General features: G+C 39.8%; 1 protein-coding gene across 1 annotated transcript in view; it reads right to left on the bottom strand.

Moving 5' to 3' along the window:
• The window catches only part of NELL1 (neural EGFL like 1), an 891,542-nt gene that overhangs the window by 215,483 nt on the left and 651,183 nt on the right, over window positions 1-24,876 (bottom strand). Inside the window, 1 exon segment of the mRNA XM_032640327.1 lies at window positions 11,091-11,186. Coding sequence (XP_032496218.1) covers window positions 11,091-11,186 — 96 coding nt within the window.

The following is a 24,876-nucleotide window of genomic DNA, read 5'->3' as shown; positions in this document are numbered from 1 at the left end:
AGTGGGAAGAATAGGACCAGGGAAGGGATGGAAGAAAAGTGGTTAGGACATAGGCCATTTTGGTTTGGAGACACTGTGGGTTAATAGTTGCTGAATCAAGTTAATGTTTTATAGGGTTTTTTTTGCGTGGGGCAAGAGAAGTTAAACATATATGCTGGCTATGCTACAGGGATGGGTGGTAGGAGGAAAGGGGAGAGAAAATTAGTAAACATGCTATTAAATGTAATCCATTTTATGAAAGGGAAAACCAAGTTGATACAGAGCACACAGGAAGGGACTTACCATTAACTAGGAAGTCTGAAAAATATTTTTGAAGAAAAGCTTAAGTTAAAATCTAAGTAAGGTAACAAGGGAAGATGTGGGCTGGATACGGTGGGAGGAAGAAGGAAGGTGGGGAAAGAGAAGCAAAGAGTTCCAGGTAGAGCAAATACCCGGGGCAGAGACCTGCAGTAAGAAGATCATTGCTTTGGCTGCATAGCACAGGGAGATCAGCTCGGTGCTTTGTGACCACCTAGAGGAGTGAGATAGGGAGGGTGGGAGGGAGGGAGACGCAAGAGGGAAGAGATATGGGGATATCTGTATAGCTGATTCACTTTGTTATAAAGCAGAAACGAACACACCATTGTAAACCAATTATACTCCAATAAAGATGTTAAAAAAAAAAAAGAAAAGAAGATCATTGCTTTGAGAAAATGTAAAAAAGTTCAGTTTGGGAAAAATTCAAGTTATTGATTATAACTTGAAATGGGGAAGGGACTCAGAGAGAGTCCAGGTTGGAGGGCACTCTAAGGGCACTGGAAACCATTTCAGGTTTTTTAGCAGGAAAATGATTTGACTGCATTTGCATTTTATAGGGATTATGTTGGCTGCAACTCAGCAGAAAGAACAGTTTTTTGTGTGAGGAAAGAGCAGGACTTGGGACCTGGAGATTTGCCTTTTGCTATGGTTCCAAGCAAAACCCAAATGACAGTGGTTTAGACTAGGCAGTAGGATGGAGAAAAAATAGATTGTGGTGACTGATCGAATGGGAATGTGAGGGAGAAGAAAACATCAAGGATAACTGATTACATATGATCTAAAAATACCAGGGATGAAAGTGTGTGATTGACAACAATAATTTTCTCATTCTTCCCAAGATATGTCATGATGACAGTATTGTGGCTTTGGAGACTAACACAAAAACTTAAAGAGATTCTTATTAAAGAATCTATTTATTCAACAAATATTTGGGGCAGCTGCTATGTGCCAGGTGTTGCCCTGGTCCCTGGAAACACAGTGACAATGAGATAAAAAAAAAAACTCTTGCCCTCATGGAGTTTATATTCTGGCTGGGCAGTTGGACCAGACAAAACAACATTATCATATCAGAGAGTGATACAGGCTCTGATGACCATAAAAGAGTGACAAGCAGGAAGAGATACATTATTTTAGTTAGGGGTGAAGGTCTTCCTGAGGAGGTAACACTTGAGCAGAAACCTAAATGACATGAGGGAGCTGACTATGAAAATATCTGGGGGAAGAACATTCCAAGCAACCAAACAGTAAGGAAAACATGACTGGAAAATAAGGTATTCAAGTGAGGGGGAGCATAGTGAACAGTGAGGACAGAGAAGGAATAGGGAGTGGGGCTCAGAGCATGAAGAGTCTTGACCACTGTAACGACTTTGACTTAATATTATTGAGTGAAAATGGAGAGCCATGGAGGGTTTGGAGCAGAGAAGTGTCTCCATCTAACCTATTTTTTAGCAATGTCTCCTTGACTACCATGCTAAAAAGAGATGATAGTTGTACAACAGTGGATGGGAGATGAGTTAGGAGGCTTTGGCCATAACCTAGATTAAAGATGATGATGTCATGCACAGGAGTGGTAGTGGTGGAGATTATACAATGTTTGGGTTCCAAATATATCTTAAAGGCAGAGCAAGGATTTGGATGTGCTGTGCAAAAGAAGGAAGTCAAAGACAATTTCAAGGTCTTGATCCAGAGAATGGGAAAGGGTAGATTTCATCATCAACTGGAATGGGGAAGACGGTGGGAGGAATATTTTGAGAGGGAGCAGATCATGAGGATTCTAGATAATTAGACACCCTCAATAACCAATCTTTTCCATTATAGGCACACCTTGTTATATTGTGCTTTGCTTTATTGTGCTTGGAAGACATTGTGTTCTTTACAAATTGAGGGTTTGTGGCAACCTTGTGTCAAGCAAGTCTATTGGGACCTTTCTTCCAACAGCTTTTGCTCACTTCCTGTCTCTGTGCCACATTTTGGTAATTCTCACAATATTTCAAACTGTTTCATTACTATTACATTTGTTACAGTGATCTGTGATCAGTGATTTTTTTCCTTTAATTTTTTTTATCGAAGTATAGTTGATTTATAATGTGCTAATGCAGTGATTTTTGATGTTACTACTACAACTCACTGAAGGCTCAGATGACAGCATTTTTGAGTAATAAGTATTTTTTAATTAAGGTACGTACAGTGTTTTATTGAGACATAATCCTACTGCATACTTAAAAGACTACAGTATAGTGTAAACATAACTTCTATATGCAAAAAAACCAAAAAATTTGTGTGACTTGCTTTATCGTGATAATCACTTCATTGCAGTGGTCGGGAACTGAACCTGCAGTATCTCCGAGGTACGCTTGTACTTTGATTAATATCAGATATTGGCGATCAACATGTAAGCCTGTATGTGTGTTACAGGCAGAGAGAACGTTACAGGCAAAAGCTCCAAGATTTGAAAAAATAAGGTGCATTTCAGTGACCAGAGTAGTTTAGAATGGGCTGGGATTTAAGATGTATGTGGAGGAGAAGGAGGAGATAAAGCTGGAGAGGTAGGCAGAGGTCCAATCAGGGAGGTCATTAGATATCACGCTATGGAAGATGGACTTTATGTTGTAAGCACTGAGGAGGTACTGAAAGGTTTTCTTAGCAAGATTAATAAAATAATCTTCCAGAATCTCCCCTTATGGACTCAATCTTCTTGGCTAAAATTGTTGCCTCCCACAGATAACTTCAAGGTCTCTATTAAACCGGAGAATGCCTTAAAACCACATTAGCCCACCAAGCCTGAAACTTCTTATCTTTTCAACCATCACCAAAATGAATGCGTAGATATTGCTATTTGATTCATCACATTTTGGACCCAAGCGAACATCTTCGGGCAACTACCTTTTCGAATCAGTGGATCCTATTAGGAGAGAGTGACGCGAATCGCAAGGGTTTACAGTCTTTTTCGGCCAAGCTATTGGCTTCAATTAGGCTTTTTCCACATGATCTACACTGCATTAAATATACTTGGATCGAAAGAATTCTTGGATACTAGTTACCAGGGAAAATGTGTAATTTCTGGGCTCCAGTCGGTCATATTTTTACAGAAGCCTGGAGTTCCTTTCTGTTCAGCCATTGTGCTTCAAGTTACAAGGGTGTTTGTATTTCTCAGGGCAGAGGATTAAAAATGAGCCTATGAACCACTCCTGGCTTTCACAGTTCAATAGTACGAGCTTGCCTGGGTGGGGGGCGGGGAGGAAGAACCGCTTGTCATCTAAATAGTCAGGAATTATTTTCTGCATTACTAACTACACTAGGTAATCCCTAATAGCTTTCATGTATTTGATGAGGAATGCCAATCCATTAAAAAGATTGGTGCCCTTTACTTTGCTTCCTGGAAAGCGTGCTGACAAAGCTACTGGAAATACACAAAATTTCTATACTATACTATTCTTATGAATGGCATTCTTGTTAATGGCCTTTCTCTCCTCCATCTCCAGTATAATACATTTTTACTTTGCTGTCTTTTAAATTAGATTTCAACTGAAGCCATTACAACTTGTGATCTATAAAATGAAAAGACTGGACCATGTGAAATTTAGGGTCCTTGTGTATACTCATTTATTCATTTACCAAATATTTGTTGAGTTCAAACATAATAGGATATTAAAACTGGACTTTTCCTATGTTAGAGTTCTGATACATAATAATGCTATGTTTCAAAGCTGGATGCTAGACTACCTTTATAACACTTTCAAAAGTCAGCGATGCCTACATTAACCATTAACCATCTTCTTACATTAACCATTAACCACCTTCCGGCTCTGTAAACAAAGACCTAGAAATTTAGCAAGGGATGGTGATGAGGCCAAAAGTGAGAACTTGGTTAGAGAGAGAGATTTGGCATGCTTCCAGTTCCAGGTCACCCTTTCTTTTCTTTTTGCAGGAAAGAGGGGGAAGAACATCCTCTCTAAACTCATCCCAGGGTGACAGTCTTCAAGCATATCTAGAAATGTCCCCTGGATGGTTAGGGACAAAGCAAATTATATTTGACTTGTGCCCTAAGAGCCTAAAAGTTAATGCCTGGGTCTGGCACTGCCTCGGTCACATAGCAGAGGAAAAAAAAAAAAAAAGACCACATTAAGAGAGGGCTGCGCTTGGACTGAAGGAGGGGAAAAGTGTCTGCTTTATTGGAATCCTACAGAAGAGCATCACAGCATCACCCTAATCTTATGTTAATCTTGCAGAGCAAAGGAGCCACAGCAGAGAAGTGGCCTTTCACAAGCTCAGAGCTACAGAAGATCAAAGGATCGTCATGTCAAGGGAACTTCGTTTGGAAGTAATTCGTGATCAAAGGCCCTTACCAAAACACCTCACCAAGGAAGAACCAGCAACTGTGCATCGCTCGTCCAGAGGGCCTCAACACTAGAAACCCACTGTACTGGTTACGTGAGACCTTATTCTCTTTCCCATGAGATTATCTCACCCAGGATAAGATTCCTGACACCTATGAATTTTAAAATACAATACTGAAAGAGGAAAAGAGAAAGTGTCTACATCTCCTCAGTGCAGACTTCTCAGACTGTGGCAGGCTGATGAGCGGACTATGTGCCTTAAACAGACTATTTCATATAACCTCACAATAATAATATGCAATAAGTAATATTGATATACCTTTTTTAGTGGTGAACTGAAGCTTAGAAACATTATGTATATCTGATCTAATCTCATCGATTCTGGTAAATAGTGGAACCCAACCGAGACTGACCTAGAATGACGTCAGAGGGTGTGTTCTTACTCCTGTTTTGTTTATTCTCTTCTCACCTTAGGTGCAACAAAGATGTTGAAAGGAATATATAAATCAATGCCCATCATCAAGTAGGAGAGTACGGTTTATTACTCACAGAAGAACATAATGTATTTAGCCTTGCATATAATCTGTTAGATTTAATTGTCCTTGAACACAGGTAATACGAGCTAGAGGCAACAGGTTATTGGAAAGTGTGTAAAATTTGGATTCAGTCATGCATGGGTTAGAACCACAACTCCACTACTGACTGGCTGAGTAACACTTATACACATCCTCATATATGTTCCCTAGGGTGGGACTAGTTGCCTCACAAGAAATAACAAATGCAAAAGGTTGGGACTCATAATCCATGGGTAGTGGGCTGATGCAAGTTTCACTTCACAGAGGCTACATAATTCATGGCAGATCTAGTAGCAGAACACAGGCCTCTGTCCTTCCGTCTAGAAGTATTTACACTATCCCAGGCTGCATCTTTATAGTCCAAATCGCTGTTTGTGAACAGAAGGCATAGCTCCCTACAATTATATTGAGATGACTTGAAAACTTGCTCTGTACCAAGGCGATGAGAATGAAAAATGGTTTCAGGTATTTTTCCAGATGTCTGAAACCTGGCAAAATGGTGAGCCTGGCAGGACCATGGACAGGGTTTTGAAATTGCTCCAAAGAGATCCGAGAGTTCAGTGACAACTCCATTTTGGAGCCACTGAGAAGTGTGTCAGATCTTTAGCTCAATTTCTCCATCACGGCTGAAAAAAATAAAGTTGAGCGGGTGGAACTGAGAAGAGGAGGGGAACGAGATACTGTAGGTTCAGCATCTGAACCTAAGGCTGAGCTGCTTTAAACATGAATGATCTCAGTGCTGGTGGGTTTGGGCTCCTCCCATTCTGCGGCGCAATGCCTCTCCTCTGCCATTCTCTATTTCTGGAAAGAACCAGTGCAAGGAATAGTTCCTCAAACAAATTTATACTCATCTGACTTTAATGAAATTTTCAAGAGGATCTGCATCTCTCCTTTTTTGGTGGGTTCAACTGGATGGGCAACTCAGAGAAAACTCAACTCCTAGTACTTCCCTTTTGTATGATGCCACAAAAATCCTGCTTACTCTTTGCTGGGCACCTGTTAGCTACACAACAATAGCAGCAACATTAATAACAGAAGCTGCCATTTACTGAGCATGCACCATGTGTCAGACAGCCTGAGAAAGCTCATGCTAAGAAAAGTTAAATAACTCTCCTAACTGCTGTGAATTTGCACTAATTCTCCTCCCAAATGCCCTCCCCAGAGTCCTGTTATACCTGGCAAGGAAATATCCTCTTCTCCACTTAGATAATGGAGCTACTATCCACCCTTGTAAAGACTCGTACAAAAATTTTCTCCATGACAGAGGTGAGCAGAGCAGTAGCAAATAGAACACTGATAGAGCTCCATCAAAATTGGGGCAAGATTTAAAATCTGGAAAAATAGACAAGTTCTTTCTTCTGACCATTCTTTTTACTTGGTGGATCGACAATATACTCAGGATAAACTACTACCCTCTGCCTATATATCTACAATGCCCTGAAGCACAGGGAAAAAAATAGAATAAATTATCCTGCAAAAAGTCGTTTCCCTTTAGGAAAGGTTAAAAAGCCCCCAGTCACTGAGAAAAATGAAGTTCTTTTCATGAATTTTAAATTCTCTTTATGTTAAGCTTTTAAGAAATCATTTCTTATTAAAAATATGATTTATATTTATTGTAGAAAAATTAGAAATTTCAGATAAGCAAAATAGAAAAAAATAACTAGAAATTATACTGTGAATGCACAATGCTGTTCAACTTTTTTGCTATTTATTGATTACCCAGAAATAGAAACAGACTCACAGGTACAGAGAACAAACTAGTGGTTCCCCAAGGGGAGAGGGCTGGGGGAGGGGCAAGATAGGTGAAGGGGATTTAGAGGTACAAACCACTAGATATAAAATAAATAAGTTACAAAAACATAACATACAACACAGGGAATATAGTCAATATTTTATAATAACTTTGTATGGAGTATAGTCTATAAATATGTCAAACTACTAGGTTGCACACCTGAAGCTAATATAATATTGTTAAGTCAACTATACTTTAGCAAAAAAAGAATTTTCTAATTACAGTAAATCCAAAGTACTTCTAGAACTCCTGAAGAGATGCTTTAAAAATGATTTTCTGTCTCCTAAAAAATGCTTATATTTTATATTTAGAAATATAAATATTTATATAAATATTTTATATTTTAATATTATTAGACAGATAGATATATAAATTTTTAAAAGCCTGCTTAAAATGCTGCTAAACATCCTACAGTGCACAGGACAGCCCTCTGCAACAAAGAATTATCTGTCCAAAATGTCAATAGTGTCAAGGTTAAGAAACCCTTCATTGGACAAGCTCGCTACCTTATATTTAATCTCTACTTGTTGCTTGCAAATTTGCTTAATGCTAAGTAGAAAACATTCACTTCTTAGAGGATGATCCTATGCTATTTTACGGTAAGTACCATACCTCTGGATTTAGTGTAACTCTTTGATTTTATATTTGAAAAGTCTCTAGGACGAATCGTATTGTTTCATTTTGTTTTGTATTTGGCTCCTTTATGTCAGCGTGGCATGATATCCTTTTAGCTCTCTAGGATTACAAAGAGATTTCACTGGCAGACCTTTTCTATCCTAAGAGTAACACAACTACTCTTCTTACTGGCTCTTCACTCATCTCTCTCTTTACACATCTCCATGTTAGATGTGAAACCAAATCAAAGCTAAGGGCACAGAGAAGGAACAAAGGGTAAGAGAAGAGCCAACGTAATACGTTGTCCAGAAACCAAGGGAGGTAAAATGTTTGCTTATCTTGAGTGGGGTTATGAAAAGTGTACATTTACTAAAATCTTATCAATATAAAATAAACGCAGAGTTGTTCATCTCTGTGTTACACATCAAACGTGAGTGGAATTTTCAACTTCATTATGTTTCAGATAGGCATTTTCTTTTTCAGTGATTTAGCTGAATATACTTGAATTCTGAAAGGCTATCACAAGCAATGAATAAAACCACTAACGGGGGGTGGGGGGCGGGGGCAAAAGAAACATTTTTAAAACTAAATGTAAGTGGATTCTATATAGCTCAAATGGGACCATTTAATTAGCCCTAAAATTAAAACAAACCAAATATGACATTTAATGTAACCATGCCATTAGACATTCACAATGCATTTGTATTTCCCCTTTGCACCTTGTGTCTCAAGGCATCTAGCATCACTATTCAATGTCAAGTGGAATTATTTAATGTTTATTGCTGACAGTGAGCATAAAATAATTCTGACAAGATATGAAACAGGTTCTTAGTCTTAGTCCTATAATTCACCTAGATTCCTTGCACACAAGTGACTGGAAAAACATGTACTTTACACTATCCATAAAAAAATCTCAGAGAACTAGAATATTGGCCAATATTAAACGGAAGGGTTTTGCTACAAACGGAGGACAACATCACATACAGAGAAACCTTATTTTATTCTTTTTTTTTTTTTTTTTTTTACCTTATAGCAACTGTATAAGTTTTCAAGAGTAAGTAATTCTCAATCTCAACTTTAATATTTATCTAGGAACCAATGACCTGCCAATGTCTGTCTTACTTTTGCCTCCGGTCTTGATTTTCTCCTCTATCTCGCTTTTTCCTGTTCCATATTATGGACCAGAATGTAAGCACTGATTCAATCAGCCACTTATTGAGCAGAGCAAAGGAGAGAGGTCAAATCAGGAAGCCATCAGAAACCATAACTGATTCTTCCTGGGCTGCCACTGACTCAGGCCCTGGTCTAAGATCAATGCTCTCCTCCAATGCTTTATGATGCAAAAAGAATAAGAACTTTACAGTAGGTACTCTGGTTAAATATCACTATGACAATATAAAAATGACTGGTTTATAACAAGCAACCCGAGGTGCTTGGTGAAAGTGCAGGCTCATGGACCCTCCCCCAGACATTCTGATTCACCAGGAGCCCAGATTTTACAGGAAGTTCATCATTATCCCTTTGAAACACATGCAAGGGTTTAAAATGTAGTTTGTGGAATACAAGTTGAGTTTTATTCTCAGTTCTAATACGGGCTCTGTAGCATTGCAGAAGTTACTTAATCTACCCAAGCTTTAGTCTGCCATCTATAAAATGAGCGTAATAATATCTATCCTTTTTGTTTGTTCTTAATATTAAAATAATCATTTAAAAGGTCTCACGCATAATTAGTACATGATAAATGGTATATCATTAGTAATATTAGAATCCCTCACCATCAGCATTATCATCATCACCATTCTGTCTCCATTAATTCCTGTATTCTAATTTTAGGGAAACATAGCCGTTTTGGAGGAAATAATGAGAAACCTTTAGATTTTTTTTTTCATTTTAGAAAACCGAATTAAAATCAAATGCACTGCAATATGGTTATGTGTGCTAAGTTACTGTGCTTTTGACAAGAATCCTTCAGTTCCACGTGATAATTCTCTCATGCTGCTCGGAGCCGGAACTTGGCTCTATATGTCTTTTTTTTAAAGACAAACCAAGTAATTATTATTTAATAAATGTGACCTGATTTGTTGATAATATCACAAAATATGGAAACAATGATGCTCATTGTTGATTTCCTTGTTGAATAATTTATGTAGTTAAATTTTGACATGTTCTTAAAAGGATCAGGCCGCCCTATAGATACACAGGCAGTGCAAATGTAATATGTCAAACAAGTTGGGGTATAATAAACAGGCTCATTTAAAAAATTTACTATTTAGGGCTTCCCTGGTGGCGCAGTGGTTGAGAGTCCACCTGCCGATGCAGGGGACACGGGTTCGTGCCCCGGCCGGGGAAGATCCCACGTGCCGCAGAGCGGCTGGGCCCGTGAGCCATGGCCGCTGAGCCTGTGCGTCCGGAGCCTGTGCTCCGCAACCGGAGAGGCCACAGCAGTGAGAGGCCCGCATACCGCAAAAAAAAAAAAAAAATTATTAAATTCAGAAACCTTTAACATGAAGGCAAGGAAGCAAGAGCTTTGCTTAGATCTTTGACATTAGATGAAAACATACTCCCCCTCATGTAATAACAGGGATAAGGACTATACCACCATATTGCCATCGTGCTATGCTCTACTATGAGACGTGTCCAGTGTGACATTCCAGACTCAGAAGCACATAACACAGTGATTTTAACCTAATGAAGCTCATGGGAAAATACAATGAAATACTCAATTTCACATGGCAAAAACGTCTTGTTTGCACTGATACATACCCTGACACTTTGGCACTGAATGTCGATTTCATTTACACACAGGTAGGAGGACTTCTCCAATTAATAAAAGAGCTAGATTTCACTAAATAGTGCCCAGTGTAAACACTACATTTACTGCAAATAGAAAGCTGTACATAATGGAATCTTACCAATACTAATTGGCTTATATTATCAGGTCCATGAATGATAATATTCCTAATAAACCAATATTATAATAAAATCCCAACACACCAAGAAACCTGCTGCTGGGGTTATTTAATGTGCTTTTACACAAGGAGCGTGTGGTTCTCATTCAGATTCTGTGGGTGCAGCAGATTGCTATAACTCCAGTGGTTGCCCGTGACGCTACCCAATAGAGGATTAAGTGCCGCTGGTCAGTTTGTCAGCTTTTATCTCTAATTAGCACTAAAAATGCACACTGCAAACAGAGGCAGAGAAAAGACTCGACCTTGCTAAATTAGACACGCTGGAGGGAGGGCAAATAAAGCTCTATTTTCAGAAGGAGGATGCCTATTACACAGTAATCAAAAGGTACCCAACTTTAGGAGAGCCACATCCACCATCAAGACATAATGTATTAAGTCAACCCGCAGTACTATAGCTCCAGAGGAAGAGCCTCCATTCTCTCTGAAGCCTTCTCTCTCTCTCTCTCTCCCCAACCCCAACACACACACACACACACACACACACACACACACCAGATGAGGTTACCTTTCTCGCAGCGGTTTCCTGTGAATCCAGGAGGACAGACACATTTGTTAGGAGCCACACATGTTCCACCATATCTGCAGCCCTCTTCGCAGAATGCTGTCACAAAAAGATAAGGGATTTCTCTTAGATAGAATGGCAATAAGGAAATTCATGGTAAATAGCATGGACATTGAAACAATTCTTTCATTGTTGCACAGGGAATATATATCTATGTTGACATATTTAAAAGTCACGGTATACAAAAAGAACTAAATGAAATACTACCTATTTCACTGGTATACATCAGATCAATTGAAATAATGGATATAAAGTATTTGGTGCTAAATGGTAGCTAGTATGAAGAGCTCTTACAGTTGCTATTAGTATGATTATTGATATATTTGAAATCAAAGAATCAATTGAGGAGCTAGAAAGGACAGGGTTAGGATAAAGGCAAAGGCATTTAAAATACTCACTGTTTTGTAGATACTCTTTCTTACTAAGCATTTTTATTACAATAACAACATTTTTACATTTTTTTAAAGATTTTCGGTAGTCAAAACAATTTTGAAGGACATAATAAATTTACCTAAGTGCTTACTTTTGAATATTTAAGATGTTTCCAACATTTCTATAATAAAAACAATGCCTTGTCCTTATAGACAAAATGTTTAACACATCTCAAATTATTCCTTTAGGGAAAGTGCCTCAGTGTACAAATCCTATTTCAAGGGGTATAGACTTGATAAAGCTTTCTGATAAACACTGCAAAGTCATCCTAAGGCCATCTCCGCACTACCCTGCTAGCCTTAGATTAGTTCCCCTTATTACACACTAGCAGAGCATATTTCCATGCCCCTTTCCTTTGCAGTTTTAAATATAAATGTTCATTTATGCATAATTGATTACCATCTCCTCTTGCATCCACTGGACTGCAAGACCTATCATGGCAAGTACTGTGATTATTTTTGCTCCCCGTGGCGCCACAGTCTCAGAATCTGAGGCCACAGTAGATGCTCAAAAAATATTTGCTGAATGAATTAGTCTATATTCTGCAGGTTGTTCTGACAGGAAAACACTTGTTCTCACAACTGTGAAATAGTTCCATCTGAATAAGTTATTATCAAACCCTGCTGGATAACCAATAATTTTGTGTTCTTAACCTGCAAAATTTCTCACTAATGAAGATGACTGCAACTTGTTAACGCAGGATTTCTTTTATTCACATGAGAGCTCGGTGAGCAAATGTTCTGACTTTTAATTGCAGTTGGAAAATGTCACCCTGGAAAAATGTCATGGTTATGTTTTGCCATCATCACATAAATAATATGGGTCTAACTTTAAAAAGCTCCATTATGTCTTTAGATAGCTGAATGCTAGTTCAAGTAAATAGAACTTCTCACAATATTGTCATTTTCCACATCATTTGATGCCCCTTGGATGATTTAACATTCTGTAATTTAGCAATTAATTGTGAGCTCCTCTGTTTCTGCCAGAGGATATATAGTGTGTATCTTGGTATTCGAATACCATTTCCTATTTCCAGCATCTCAGTACCCTGAGACTAAGAAAAAAAAAGGTTTAGACAATATCTACCTTGGTATGTTCATCAGAAACCAAATGCATATAAATATATGTATACAAATGTATATGAAATCTCTTGTCCCCCAAATCACACATTGTGGGCTCTGGTGACAAACATTTCAAGTTAGGTATTTAGAGTAGAGCTCTGCATCGAAGTTAACAACAGAACAAGAAAAATTTTTTGCAAGCTAAGAATGACAGATGTAAATCTGGTAAAGAAGAGTTTCAAGTGGCACCCAAAGAAGGCAGGGGCTTGGAAGCAGGAAGCTCAGTCTGGGTTTCTTTGTGGCACAAACAGCACTTGATCCAGATCTGTGTACACACATGTGCGTGCGTGCGCACACACACACACATCAGCAGACGTGGTTAGGAGACTTGGTGTTGTTTTATAATACACGTGTGCTCTTGATTTACTCGCCTCTTAAACAGAAATGATAATAGATTTTGTGAAGAAAGCATATGTTTGTGATGTTCTAAGAATGTGCAGATAGAATAAATAGGGTGCCATAAGGATAAAATGAGTCAATATTTGTAAGGGACTTAAAATAGTGTTTGGCACATAGTGTTAAGTATTTCGTAAATAAAATTAATTGGTTATGACTGTGAAACTTGAACAAATTGTCTAATACGCAGACAACATAAACCCATCCTATAAGGTGTTCAGCTTCACCAAGATGGGTTTAAGGCAACCCTTGTTCTTTTTTTTTTTTCGGTATGCGGGCCTCTCACTGTTATGGCCTCTCCCGTTGGACGCGCAGGCCCAGCGGCCATGGCTTATGGGCCCAGCCACTCCACGGCACGTGGGATCTTCCTGGACCGGGGCACGAATCCGTGTCCCCTGCATCGGCAGGCGGACTCTCAACCACTGCGCCACCAGGGAAGCCCACAACCCTTGTTCTTTGTGCTTGATTTAGTTTCTCAAAAGAGTAGTAGTAGCCCTTATCATCAAATATCAGATAGGTGTTACTGTTTCCAAATAAAAATGGTGAAATGGGGACTCAGAAATCAAGTGCCCTCTGTAAGCTGCACAGATGACAAGCAGCAGAGCCAAGATTCAAACAAAGACTTCTTTGGCTTCAAAGTCTTACCTCCTCTTTCTAAGATGCAGTGAAGATTCACCTGCAATCTGGTATTCACATGGGCAGGTTTATTCCCGTTTTGAATAGTCCCATAAGGGTTAAGGGAACTGACTACAAATTGGAAGAAAACAGTATCTCCCAAATTTCACACATTGCATTGAAGAAGGGGTGTAGGGAGTTGTGCAAGTTCATGCACCTATTACCTAACCTCCATTTTTGTCCATTTTTAGTCACATTTCACCCAATTGCACATACTGCTTCTATTGGAACTTATCTGGAATAAAGAAATTCACTGCCTACTTGAACCTTAGGTAATATGCCAAACATTTCAAAAAAAAAACACAAAAGCAAATTAAAAAGGAGCATGTCATCCAAAACTTAAGCTACTCTGGAGAAATCAAGATCAGTGCGAGTTTTCTTTGAAACCTCATAAAACATCAAAACACACTACTGTATCCTAGTCTAAAAATTGTGCACACATTACTTATATCTGGATAGGCCCTTCTGGATCAACTATGAACCTAGCGTTTCTTCTGGTACTCATAGGACCTATAATTTGCACAGCATTACTTAGTTGATGGCATAACCAGAACAAGAAGCCAGGTCACCTACTATACCTCTTTCTAGCTTATGAGAAGACAGGATGATAGAAACCACATGGTCCAAATCCTTGCTCTGTATTTATTAGCTGTGTGACCTAAGCAAATAATTTCACCCCTGTGGACCTCAGTTTTCTCAAGAGCAAAGCAATAATGATAATAATGAAAACACCATGCTATGCAGGTTAAATTAAACTACCAACGTAAACCACCCAGCACAGGGCACTGCAAGTGGAATAAGCTTAAAACCGGATGTGACTGTCTTAACTTACCACCGGGCCTTTGCTTTTCCAAATACCAGTACTATAACGCACCAGTTCCTCATCTAGATTCTGGAGATGCAGCAGTGAAAAGATCCCTATGCTATGGCACTTATTCTTTAGTAAGGGCTAATTGCCACTCCTTCGTTGACTTGGTGACCCCAGCAGTATCGTGTGGTTTGCCATGGGACTTGGAATCATAGCTCTTTTGCAAACTCAGAAGAACTCAGACACCATGGGTGTGTCACTCTTTTGTCGACCACTTTCTAGATTCCAAAGTATGGCCTGTAGACCGCAGATATTCAATGAGATTACAAACTTGAATCTGTCAGTAGAATGGCATTTGTTATTAACTGCTACCCTGGGGGAGATATTGGATCAGATCAACTCTAAAATGGTATGATTCTATTTTTGAAAGGAGTCTTCCTGTTGCACAATAAAATAAAAAATTCAAAACTGAGCGAGTTTATCCAAAGAAAGACTTTTTTTTGTTTGTTTGTTTTTTTGCGGTACGCGGGCCTCTCACTGTTGTGGCCTCTCCCGTTGCGGAGCACAGGCTCCGGACGCGCAGGCTCAGCGGCCATGGCTCATGGGCCCAGCCGCTCCGCGGCATGTGGGATCCTCCCGGACCGGGGCACGAACCCGCGTCCCCGCATCGGCAGGCGGACTCTCAATCACTGCGCCACCAGGGAAGCCCAAGACTACTTTTTATATTTAAAAAATTCTTAGCATGTGAAACAAAACGAACTTTAAGGGGAACAGGATGAGAAACTGGGTTTGCAGGTGCCAGGTTTGTGGATGCCTAGTATTATCACCATGTGCTCAATTTGACAAAAATAGTTTGACACTAATAAAAAAAGTAATAGCCCTCCAAGTTCTAAACACTTGGTATGATACTCTTAAAGTATAACTGGCATATATTTAGTTTCTAGGGACACCCTGTATTGTGAAAAAATAAGGAAACATATCAACACCATCTGGTAGAAGTAAACCCTTTTCCCTCCCTCCTGGTTTCCTTGAGAAAGCATTTTCCTTAAGCTCATTTCTACCCTCTCTTTGCCAGCTTTTCTCATTCTGTCCCTGGGGAGGTAGAGAGATTTATTCTATCGGTAAATTTGGAAACAATATATATCAGGATGATGTCCCTTGGGTGGGAGAAACAGGAGAATGGGCTGAGAAAAACTATCATTAGGAGTGAGTAATATTTACATTTCTAGTTTTATTTTGGATGGTGAGTTAGTAGGTGTGAATTTCATTATTAAAAATAACTATCAAGATATCAAAATAAATAAAAGCTGGCCACCATGGACCAATGGTTACAAGGTGTCATAAACCAAAGATTATAATTAATTTGACTATATGCACCTAAATTCCAAAGGGGGGAGAAAATATTTAACATCTGGTCACGCTCAGTAAAACTCCATGCCTACCTCGCTTCTCTCTTGGGAGTGAGATACCTTCAAATGGTATCAATTTTCCTTACTTCCCTGATGATGCCTTTCTCCATGGGATTCAGTGGGTAAGCTGGTCTTATTCTGTGTTTATTCTTAGCAAACCAGGTTGACTTACAGACTTAAACTCATGTTCTCCAATCCAGCTCTGTCAATAATAAAGGTGAGATCACCCCCCTCCACCATGTCTGCTTTGTGGCTTATTCCTCACCTAGTTCAGAACATAATATTTATCAAAGATCCCCTCAAACATTTTGGTTGTTACAAGATGGCAGGTAGGGTCAGTGTGCTACTGGCATTTGGTGGGTAGAGGACAGGGATGTTGCTAAATATCCTACAATGCACAAGACAATCTTGCAGAGCAAAAAAATTATCTGGCCCAAAACGTCAGTAGTGTTGCACGTGAGAAACTCCACTCCGACTTTACACAAGTCTATGGGGTACCTCCATGAGTAAAATTAGGTTACTTTAATCCCTTTTTGCATCCTCCCAAAGTCTCCCCTCAAGAGTGTAAAATATAAAGGTAAGAGTGAAAACCATCCAGATAGCTACCCTGATATATAAAACCAAACATCCAGATGTCTGCAGTCCTCACTTTTCATCATTCTGGCCTCAAGCACACAATATACTGCATAACTTAATATCTAATTATTGGCCCCTAAATCACCTTCACTCCTATCACTTACTATTTGTGTTTGTCTCTGTGGCTCTGCTAGCCTTTTCCACTCTTCTTTTCAACATTATTAATAATAATGACAACAATAGTGACAGTCAATTCCATTTATCGAAGACCCATTAAGTACCTTATAGACCTAATATTCCATTTCATCTTTACAGCAATGCTGTGCATTTCTCACGCTATTCTCCTTTCCAGATGAGAAAGCTAGCTTAGAGAAGTAAGGTGAGTTACCAAAGGTCGCACCACTACTGAGTGGCATCCTGGGTTTCAAGCTCAGAGTCCTAACAACGTCACTAAGCAGTCTCCATTTAGGGGTTAGCCACCTACTATGTGTAGATAACGTGCTGAGCGCTGAGAAGTCCAAAAGGAGACATGAAAATTGCCTCCATGCCCAAGAAGCTCACAGTCGAGTAGCAGAGAATGGTACATATAAAACCAAGCACATCAAATGTGATCTGTGCCCCTGTAGCAGTACGAATAAAGTACTGAGAGAACGTGGAGAAGAACGTGATTAACTGTGCCTGGCGAACCTGGGCAAAGCTGTGCAACAGAGCTGGCATTTGAGCTGGGCCTGGAAGAAGGAATGGGATTTTTGCCAGGTGGAGAAGCACAGGAAAAGAGACAGTTCAGGTCATGGTTTTGCCCTGCAGAAAGGTAACAAATAAATGAAGAAAATGAACAGGTGCTGATAACTCACATCAAGGTTAGAGACTGAACATTAGAACAGAACACAGTAAGCCACGTGGGGAAGCAGGGGCATTTTACAATCTGTGAGCCATCCTCTCCGTCATGCCATCTCTCATCCACTTTCCAGATTTGTTACCTACCTTAAGGTACAATAGTGTCTTGCCTGGGTATCTGCATATAGACTTTTCCATTTTTCTATCCATTATTCTAGTTGGTTTAAAACAGTGCTTTGCTGATCTTTTTTAGTACACTAAATAGTTAGAAATAGGTTTTACATCAGAAACCCCATAGACAACCAGAAATATAAAATATACTCTTAGTACGTGTAATGCGTTCTGGTATTTCCTATCATATTGCCTTGCATTATACTGTACTGTACTGCCTTCCATATATGGTATTGTATTATATTCTGTTGTACGTAATTTATAAATGCAGCTATGAATCGATGACTTGCTTTCCCAACCCACTAAAACTGCAGTTTAAACCATGTACTTGTTTCATACATTCTTGGTGATAGCCACATTTTTCTAGTCCATAGCATTTTGTGATAGGATGTGGGCATAGAGTCACTTTTAGATTAACCTTGAAATCTTCACATTGAGATGTTGGTTTTAGCTCTAGAAAGACTGAAAAGATAAGAAAATGTCTACAAGTGTTATTTTCCTATGGATGTAGTTACAACTGAGATCATATGGCCTGCAAAGCTGAAATATTTGCTCACTAGGCTTTTATAGAAAATCTGTTACAGAAGATGAACTAGACAGGAGTGGCATAGCTTGAAGGGAGAGATAATGCATCCTTCTGCATTTGGGGGGTGCTATATATGTGTTTCTATAACTGGACTATGAGATTCTTAAGGGCCATGGTCATGTTTATTGCAACTCTGCCTTCCTCTATATCATCCTGAACTCTGGTGATACTGAACCCATATTTCTTGGTAGAGTAATTTAATTATAGAGAGAAAATAAAAAGTTTGAGAAGACAGTCTTGTGTACAAACTAACTATATCGTGAAATTTGAGATAAACATTTGACCAAGTCAGATCACTCCAGCTTTACAGATTCATCAGTCATCTACTGTGTGCTTGACACCAGATACTCTAAACAGATATGATTCCTGTTTTCCAGGATCTGGGATTCTAACACAAGGATTCTCCCTGAGGGCAATATCCCCCACAGGGGATATTTGGAAATGTCTGGAGACATTTTTAGTTGTTACAGCTGGAGGAATGCTACTGGTGGGTAGAAATCAGGGATACTGCTAAACATCCTACGTGCACAGGGCAGCCTCACAACAAAGAATTATCCAGCTCAAAATGTCAGTATCATGAAAGTTGAGAGAAGACAGTCCCTTAATTTAGTAATTAATAAATACTTATTGAGTACCCTCTGTACCAAGGATTATGCTGAGAACCAGGGCTCAGACAGACAGATAAAAACATGTCAACATATGGGTTTATATTCTAGGGGGAAGATACAGAATAACAAAATAAACATGTCAGTGAGATTGCAAATTAGATGATGACAAGTGTTATGGCCAAAAACGGAGCCGACCAGGGGAATATGAAGTACGCCCGCGGGGAAGGTTGTAATTGAACAGGGTAATCACGGAAGGCACTAAGACAGTGGCATTTGAGAAAAGACCCAAAGAGGAGAAAGAGTGAGCCATGCAGTTATCAGGCAGAAGAGTGCTCCAAGCAGAGGATACCACAGGTGCAAAGGCCCTAAGGAGCAGATTGCTAGGATTGCATAATGCTTTACAGATCCTAGCAATACACGAAACCAAAAGGAGGTAGAAAGAAGGAAAGCGTTGTTTCTGCCTGGAAGGTCAAGAATGGCTCCAAAGAAGAGCTGCTGCCTCAGCTGAATCAGGAAAATAACTAATAAACCATCAGGCAGCTTGGGGCCAAGGGTGCTAAAGTCAGGAGGAAGGAACAGTGTCTGCAAACGTATAGAGGCATGGAGCACAACTGAGTAGAACTAAAAGAGGCTTCAGCTGCTGGAAGAGGGGCTGTGAGGAACGAGGAGTGGGGGGGGATTAGCTGGGATATCATGAACGCAGGATTTGTGCTACTTCACAGACAGGCCACTTCTGCTCTGCCTGTCTCACCAGATACCCACTGGTCTTATGAAGGATTTAGGACTGCCAATATTATCTTACTTTTCCCCAATTCACTTTCATTCAGAACAAGAGTGGTCTCTTTCTTAGGGAGGCAGAATCAAAATATTGAATATGAATTCATGTTTATGATTTTTAAATCTCTGAAATGTAGAACTGGAAGAATCATCTAAAAGGGAGAGCCATTCAACAGGAAATTACTAAGAACTTGGGAATGAGGGATATTCAGCCCCAACCATGTGCCCCTGGGGGGGTGGGGCCAATCACTGACACATCACCCAAACAATCGGGGTGCTTCAGTAATTCTTTCAGGACCACCTATGGCTCAGTGAGTGGTTAAGAACATGACTCTGGAAAGAGAGACCTAGGTTCCAGTCATGGTTCCAGCCCTTATTAGCTGGTTGATTTCTTTTCCTAGCTTTACTGAGATATAATTGACATATAACATTGTGTAAGTTTAAAGTGTACAACATGCTGGTGTGATACGTTTATATATTGCAAAATGATTACCATTGTGATTATTTTGGGAAAGTTCCTCCTTGAGCATCAAACTTCTTTCTAACTTTCTTTCTAATTTTTATTTTTTTATTGAAGTATAGTTGATTTACAATGTTGTGTTAGTTTCAGGTGTAAAATGATTCAGCTATATACATATATATATTCTTTTTAACATTCTTTCCCCTTACAGGTCATTACAAAGTATTGAATGTAGCTCTCTGTGCTACACAGTAGGTCCTTGCTGCTTATCTATTTTATATATAGTAATGTGTATATGTTAATCCCAAACCCTTAATTTATTCCTCCCCCCTATTTCCCCTTTGGTAACATAAATTTGTTCTCTATGTCTGTAAGTCTACTTTTGCTTTGTATTTAAAGAAAAAAAAAAGATACAAATGAACTTATATTCATACTCCTTACCTGTATAACTAGGTCACTAAGAGAACCTACATCATACTGATATTACCAGGCTTAAGTAAGATAGTGCAGGTAAAGTCCTTGACATAATGCCCACACATCGTAAGCGCTCGGTAAAAGTTAGTTCTTTTTAAATCTGTCAATCTTTCTCTCCAGGTTAATTAATATAGTACAGCATTTTCTTTCAAATATCAAAACTCTTCACAGCCTACCTTCCCTAACCGGTACACAAATCGATGGCAGAGTTTGAGAGCTTCTTGAGCACTGGAATCAATAACAAAGAAAATGATGAAGGGGATTAAGACAAAAACCCAAGAAGAGGAACAGAATGAGAGATGGTGTTCAAATTTCCAAAAGCAAAATTCAGGAAGTTAGTTTGGGACCCCCTACAATGTACAAACCAGGGCAACAGTCAAATTACATCTTTGCAACAAAAACTCTGAAAGCAATTCAAAATTTGGTGTTCAGCGTTTACTGGAGCATTAGGAAACAGGAGCCTGCAAATGCTAGCTGTGAAAAGCAGTTGAGGAGAAAGCCTGGGGTGCGAGGGTCAGAAGGTTCCCTGCTGCACTGCCATACTGGAGCCCAACACATCTATTACCCCTGGAGGTCACAGTCTAGAGACTTTAAGAAATAAATTCCAGCAAGCTCTCCCAGGAAAAATCACTATGTGATTTTTATATAACCGCATGGAATTAGACGTTAAATCTTGAGTGAGATATGGATCCCAGCTGCAGTGACAGAAGCTGGGTAATTCGGGTGGACCCAAGTTCTCAAGAGAGCTCTTCAATTTCCCACCTCCATCTTGGAACTTGAACAGTTTCCCAGATTTGTAAAGAGTTTTATGCTTTTGTTTTAGAAAGTGCTTCATAAGAATCTTGAATGGTGATTTGTAATGGTACCTTCATTCTGTAAATGGGAAAACTGAGAGGAGAGAAGTAGATGACTTGCTCAAGAGAAAGTTAATTAGGAAGCAGAGACAAAGAATTCCAGGCTCTGGGATTCTAAAACAGCATCAGGTATCTGAGAAGTGATGCCAACTTTACCCAATGGGTGAAAACTAGTTTGGGGATTTAGATTGTGGGGAGGGAAGGAGAGAAGGTAGAAATAAGGGAGGAGAGAAGGATGAAAGCATAAAAAGAACAGAGGAATGAAAAAGAAGTAACTTAGCAATCAGACCCTGCAGCAAACACTGCTCTCCGCACCCACACTCTGTAATACCTAACACAGGCAGACACCTAGGTTGTCAGATGAGAGGCTTTAAGAAATGGGCACCGTGGGTGCTGATCTCACATCTGCCATTTTCTAGCTGTGTGACCTGGGGCTGATCTAGAAATATCAATGAACTTTATTTCCCTCATGACAAAATTGAAAGCAAAATAGCCTCCTCATTACATGGTTGTTATGAGGAATAAAGGTCAAATGCTTAGTCCCAGGTACTCAAACGATTTTAATTATTATTATTAGTTACATACTTATATACACAGTGGGGAAACCCATTTGAGGACAAATACACTGATGTGGGGAACCAAGGGTAAATGAAACCCTAATTCACAGGGCTATCAGGCTACATTTGTATTTTGTTGAAAATGTACTGCTTTTCAGTTCCATGTTTGAAGGTCCCGACCAATGAATCCAGAGTTAGAATTATTAATTATCATGTTGTAGAATGCAAAGGAATTCCAAAGAGTGCTGCTTGCTGGTGGACTCAAAACATATATTTGACCTTTCCTTGGCTGCCTTCAAAGTCAAAACCCAGGGTCTTCTTAAGCGAGCTTGCCTGATTAATGGCTGCTTTCATGTTCATACACACCCACCGGGCCTCTAAGCCTTCACCACCGCCTGGTTATGTATTGTCTAGATGTTTAGCTATATCTCATCTACAACATGAGCTGCCCTCATTCTTCAGCCAGTGTTCCTTTTGAAATATTTAAGCTCAAATCCCTCTAAATGCATTTCTAATTTATGGGCAGCGTGGTACAGGTAAAAAGAACACAGCCCCTGGAATCAGAGAAACCTGGATTAAATCACTAGCTGTGTGACCTTCGGCTAAATTACTCACCTTCTCTGAGCCTCTGTGGGCTCACTTGTGAAATGAAGACATAAATACCTCTTCATCAAATTTGTTTCAAAGTTAAGTGACAATATAAACATGAAAGCAAGTGGCACAGAGCCTGATACATTGCCTTCCTCTCCAGATTTGTCCCTTGCCACTTCCACTGGCTGCCCTACCCCCCAGGCACAGTTCCCCACACAGGCTGAGCTTGCTTTTGTATCCATCTGGTCAGCCCACATGATGCTGCCTATGAAGAGGGTCAGCAAGATGCTGGGGCTACTATTTCCTGAGGGTGTTATAAAGGAGTTTTCATGGCGTCCAACTTCCTGCCCAGCTGGGGAGCTGCTCCCAGCTCAGACTCTCAGCTGGAAGGGAATCCACTCATGCAGAGAATTTTTAAATATCTCCTCTATACCCACAGTGTGCAGAGACTGTTCATTCTGATCAGTGTACTATGATCCCAGCAAGGAAATGACAGGTACAGAGTACCAGGTTAGAGGGACAGAAAGACAAGATGGGGCATCTCACAGCCCAGCCAGCATTTGCAAAATACACAGGAGAGAAGCAGAGCCTCCCTCAGAAGCCATTTGATAACATTTGGGCCTCAAGGACTATGTTCTTTCCTTGGATAATTGTAAGAAGTAAAAAGGGAGTTCAGGTTAAAAAAAAAAAAAAAAAGTACTTGGCAACCCCAATTTTTTGTTAGCTCATTTGTTTTTTCAGTGAGAAGGAACATGGAATGAATATCAGAACCCACTGCAGGCCTCAGTCATTTCTTTTCTATAATATTACACTTGAAACTTGTTTTTTTTAAATAAAGCATGGGTTTCGGAATTCCTATCAAACATTTTCATTTCTTTTATAAAGTTCACAGTTAAAAAAAAAAATCTAAGAATCGTTGATCCACGCATTCAAAAACCAGCAGTTGAAATCTTACTATGCACCAAGTACTCTGCTAGGCAGTTAACATGTAACAATGATCAGAGCGGACAATGTCTCTGATTTTATGATGCTTACCTTTTAGCGGGGGAAAAACAAGCAAACAAGCAAAAGTACAAAAATTCAGATAATAGTAAGTGTTACGGGGAAAACTAAAGCAGAGTAAGGGAGCTAAGTGTTAGGAGAGGGGTTAATACCTACGTAGGGTAGTCATAAAGGCCTAATAAATTGACATTTGAACAGACACATAAAGGATGAGAGAGCAGACCAGGCAGACAAGGCGGGTGATGAGTGTTCTGGGCAAAGGGAACAGCTCAGTGCCAAGGTCCTGGCACAGGCCCTTACCCAGCACCTTCAGGCACGGCAAGCAGGCCAGGTGAGGCAGGGGCTGAGTCACAGCAGCAGAAAGCTCATGGAATCGCTCTTCTCTTAGCGTCTTTAGGACACTTAAGGACTTTGGTTTTTTGCTCTGAATGAAGTAGCCATTGGAATGTTTTGTGCTACAGAGTGACATAATGTCACTTAGGTTTTAACAGGATCTTTCTGGCTGTTGTGTTGAGGAAAAATAGACCATGGGGTGGAACAGGCAATAATAAAAGCAAACAGACCACTTATAAAGCTATTACAATAATTCAGATGAGAAACCGATGGTCCCCTAAACCGGTGTGATAGAAGTGGAGGTGTGAGAGGAGTCAACAGCTCCCCCAATAATCTACGGACCAGGTAGACTCCGCAGAGTAGAAGCAAGAACTTTGTCCGAAGGAAACAAACTGGGTAAGTAACATGTCTCTTGCCCTTCTTCTACAGAGTTATGAATTAGGGAGGCTTTTTCTCTGGCAATAAAATGGACTACACTTACATGTATTTTTTCTGCCTGGAATTCTCCCTCCCCATCGGTAAATTGGTTAACTCCTCCTTGGCCTCCAACCTACAGCTGAAATGTCTCCTGAACTGGGAAGCATTTTATGTTGGATGACCCTCTTTCACCCCAGGCCTGCAGTGTAGGTTAAAGGCCTGTATTAGTTTCCTAAAGCTGCCGTAAGAAGTTACCACTGACTGGTGAGTTAACACAGACGAAAAATATTACTCTCTCTCTGTCTGAAATCAAGGTTTCAATGGGGTTCGTGCATTCTGGAGGCTGTGGGGGGAACGTGCCCCGTGCCTTTCTCCCAGCTTCTCTGGCTGCCAACAGTTCTTGGCATTCCCTGGCTTGTAGCTTCCGAAATCCAATCGCTACTTTCATCTTTCTGTGGCCTTCCCCAGGGGGGCTCTGTCTCAAATCTCCCTCTCATTTCTCTTATAATGACACAGGTCACTGGATTTTGGGCCCCCGCTAAATGCAGGATGGTATCACCTCAAGATCCTTAACTAGATCTTCAAAGACCCTATTTCCAAATAAGGTCACATTTACAGGCATTGGGGGTTAGGGCATAGACATAT

This window comes from Phocoena sinus, chromosome 8, assembly GCF_008692025.1.
Source record: "Phocoena sinus isolate mPhoSin1 chromosome 8, mPhoSin1.pri, whole genome shotgun sequence".
NCBI lineage: Eukaryota > Metazoa > Chordata > Mammalia > Artiodactyla > Phocoenidae > Phocoena > Phocoena sinus.
Note: the sequence above shows the minus strand (reverse complement) of the source record. Positions and strands in the feature narration are given on the sequence as shown.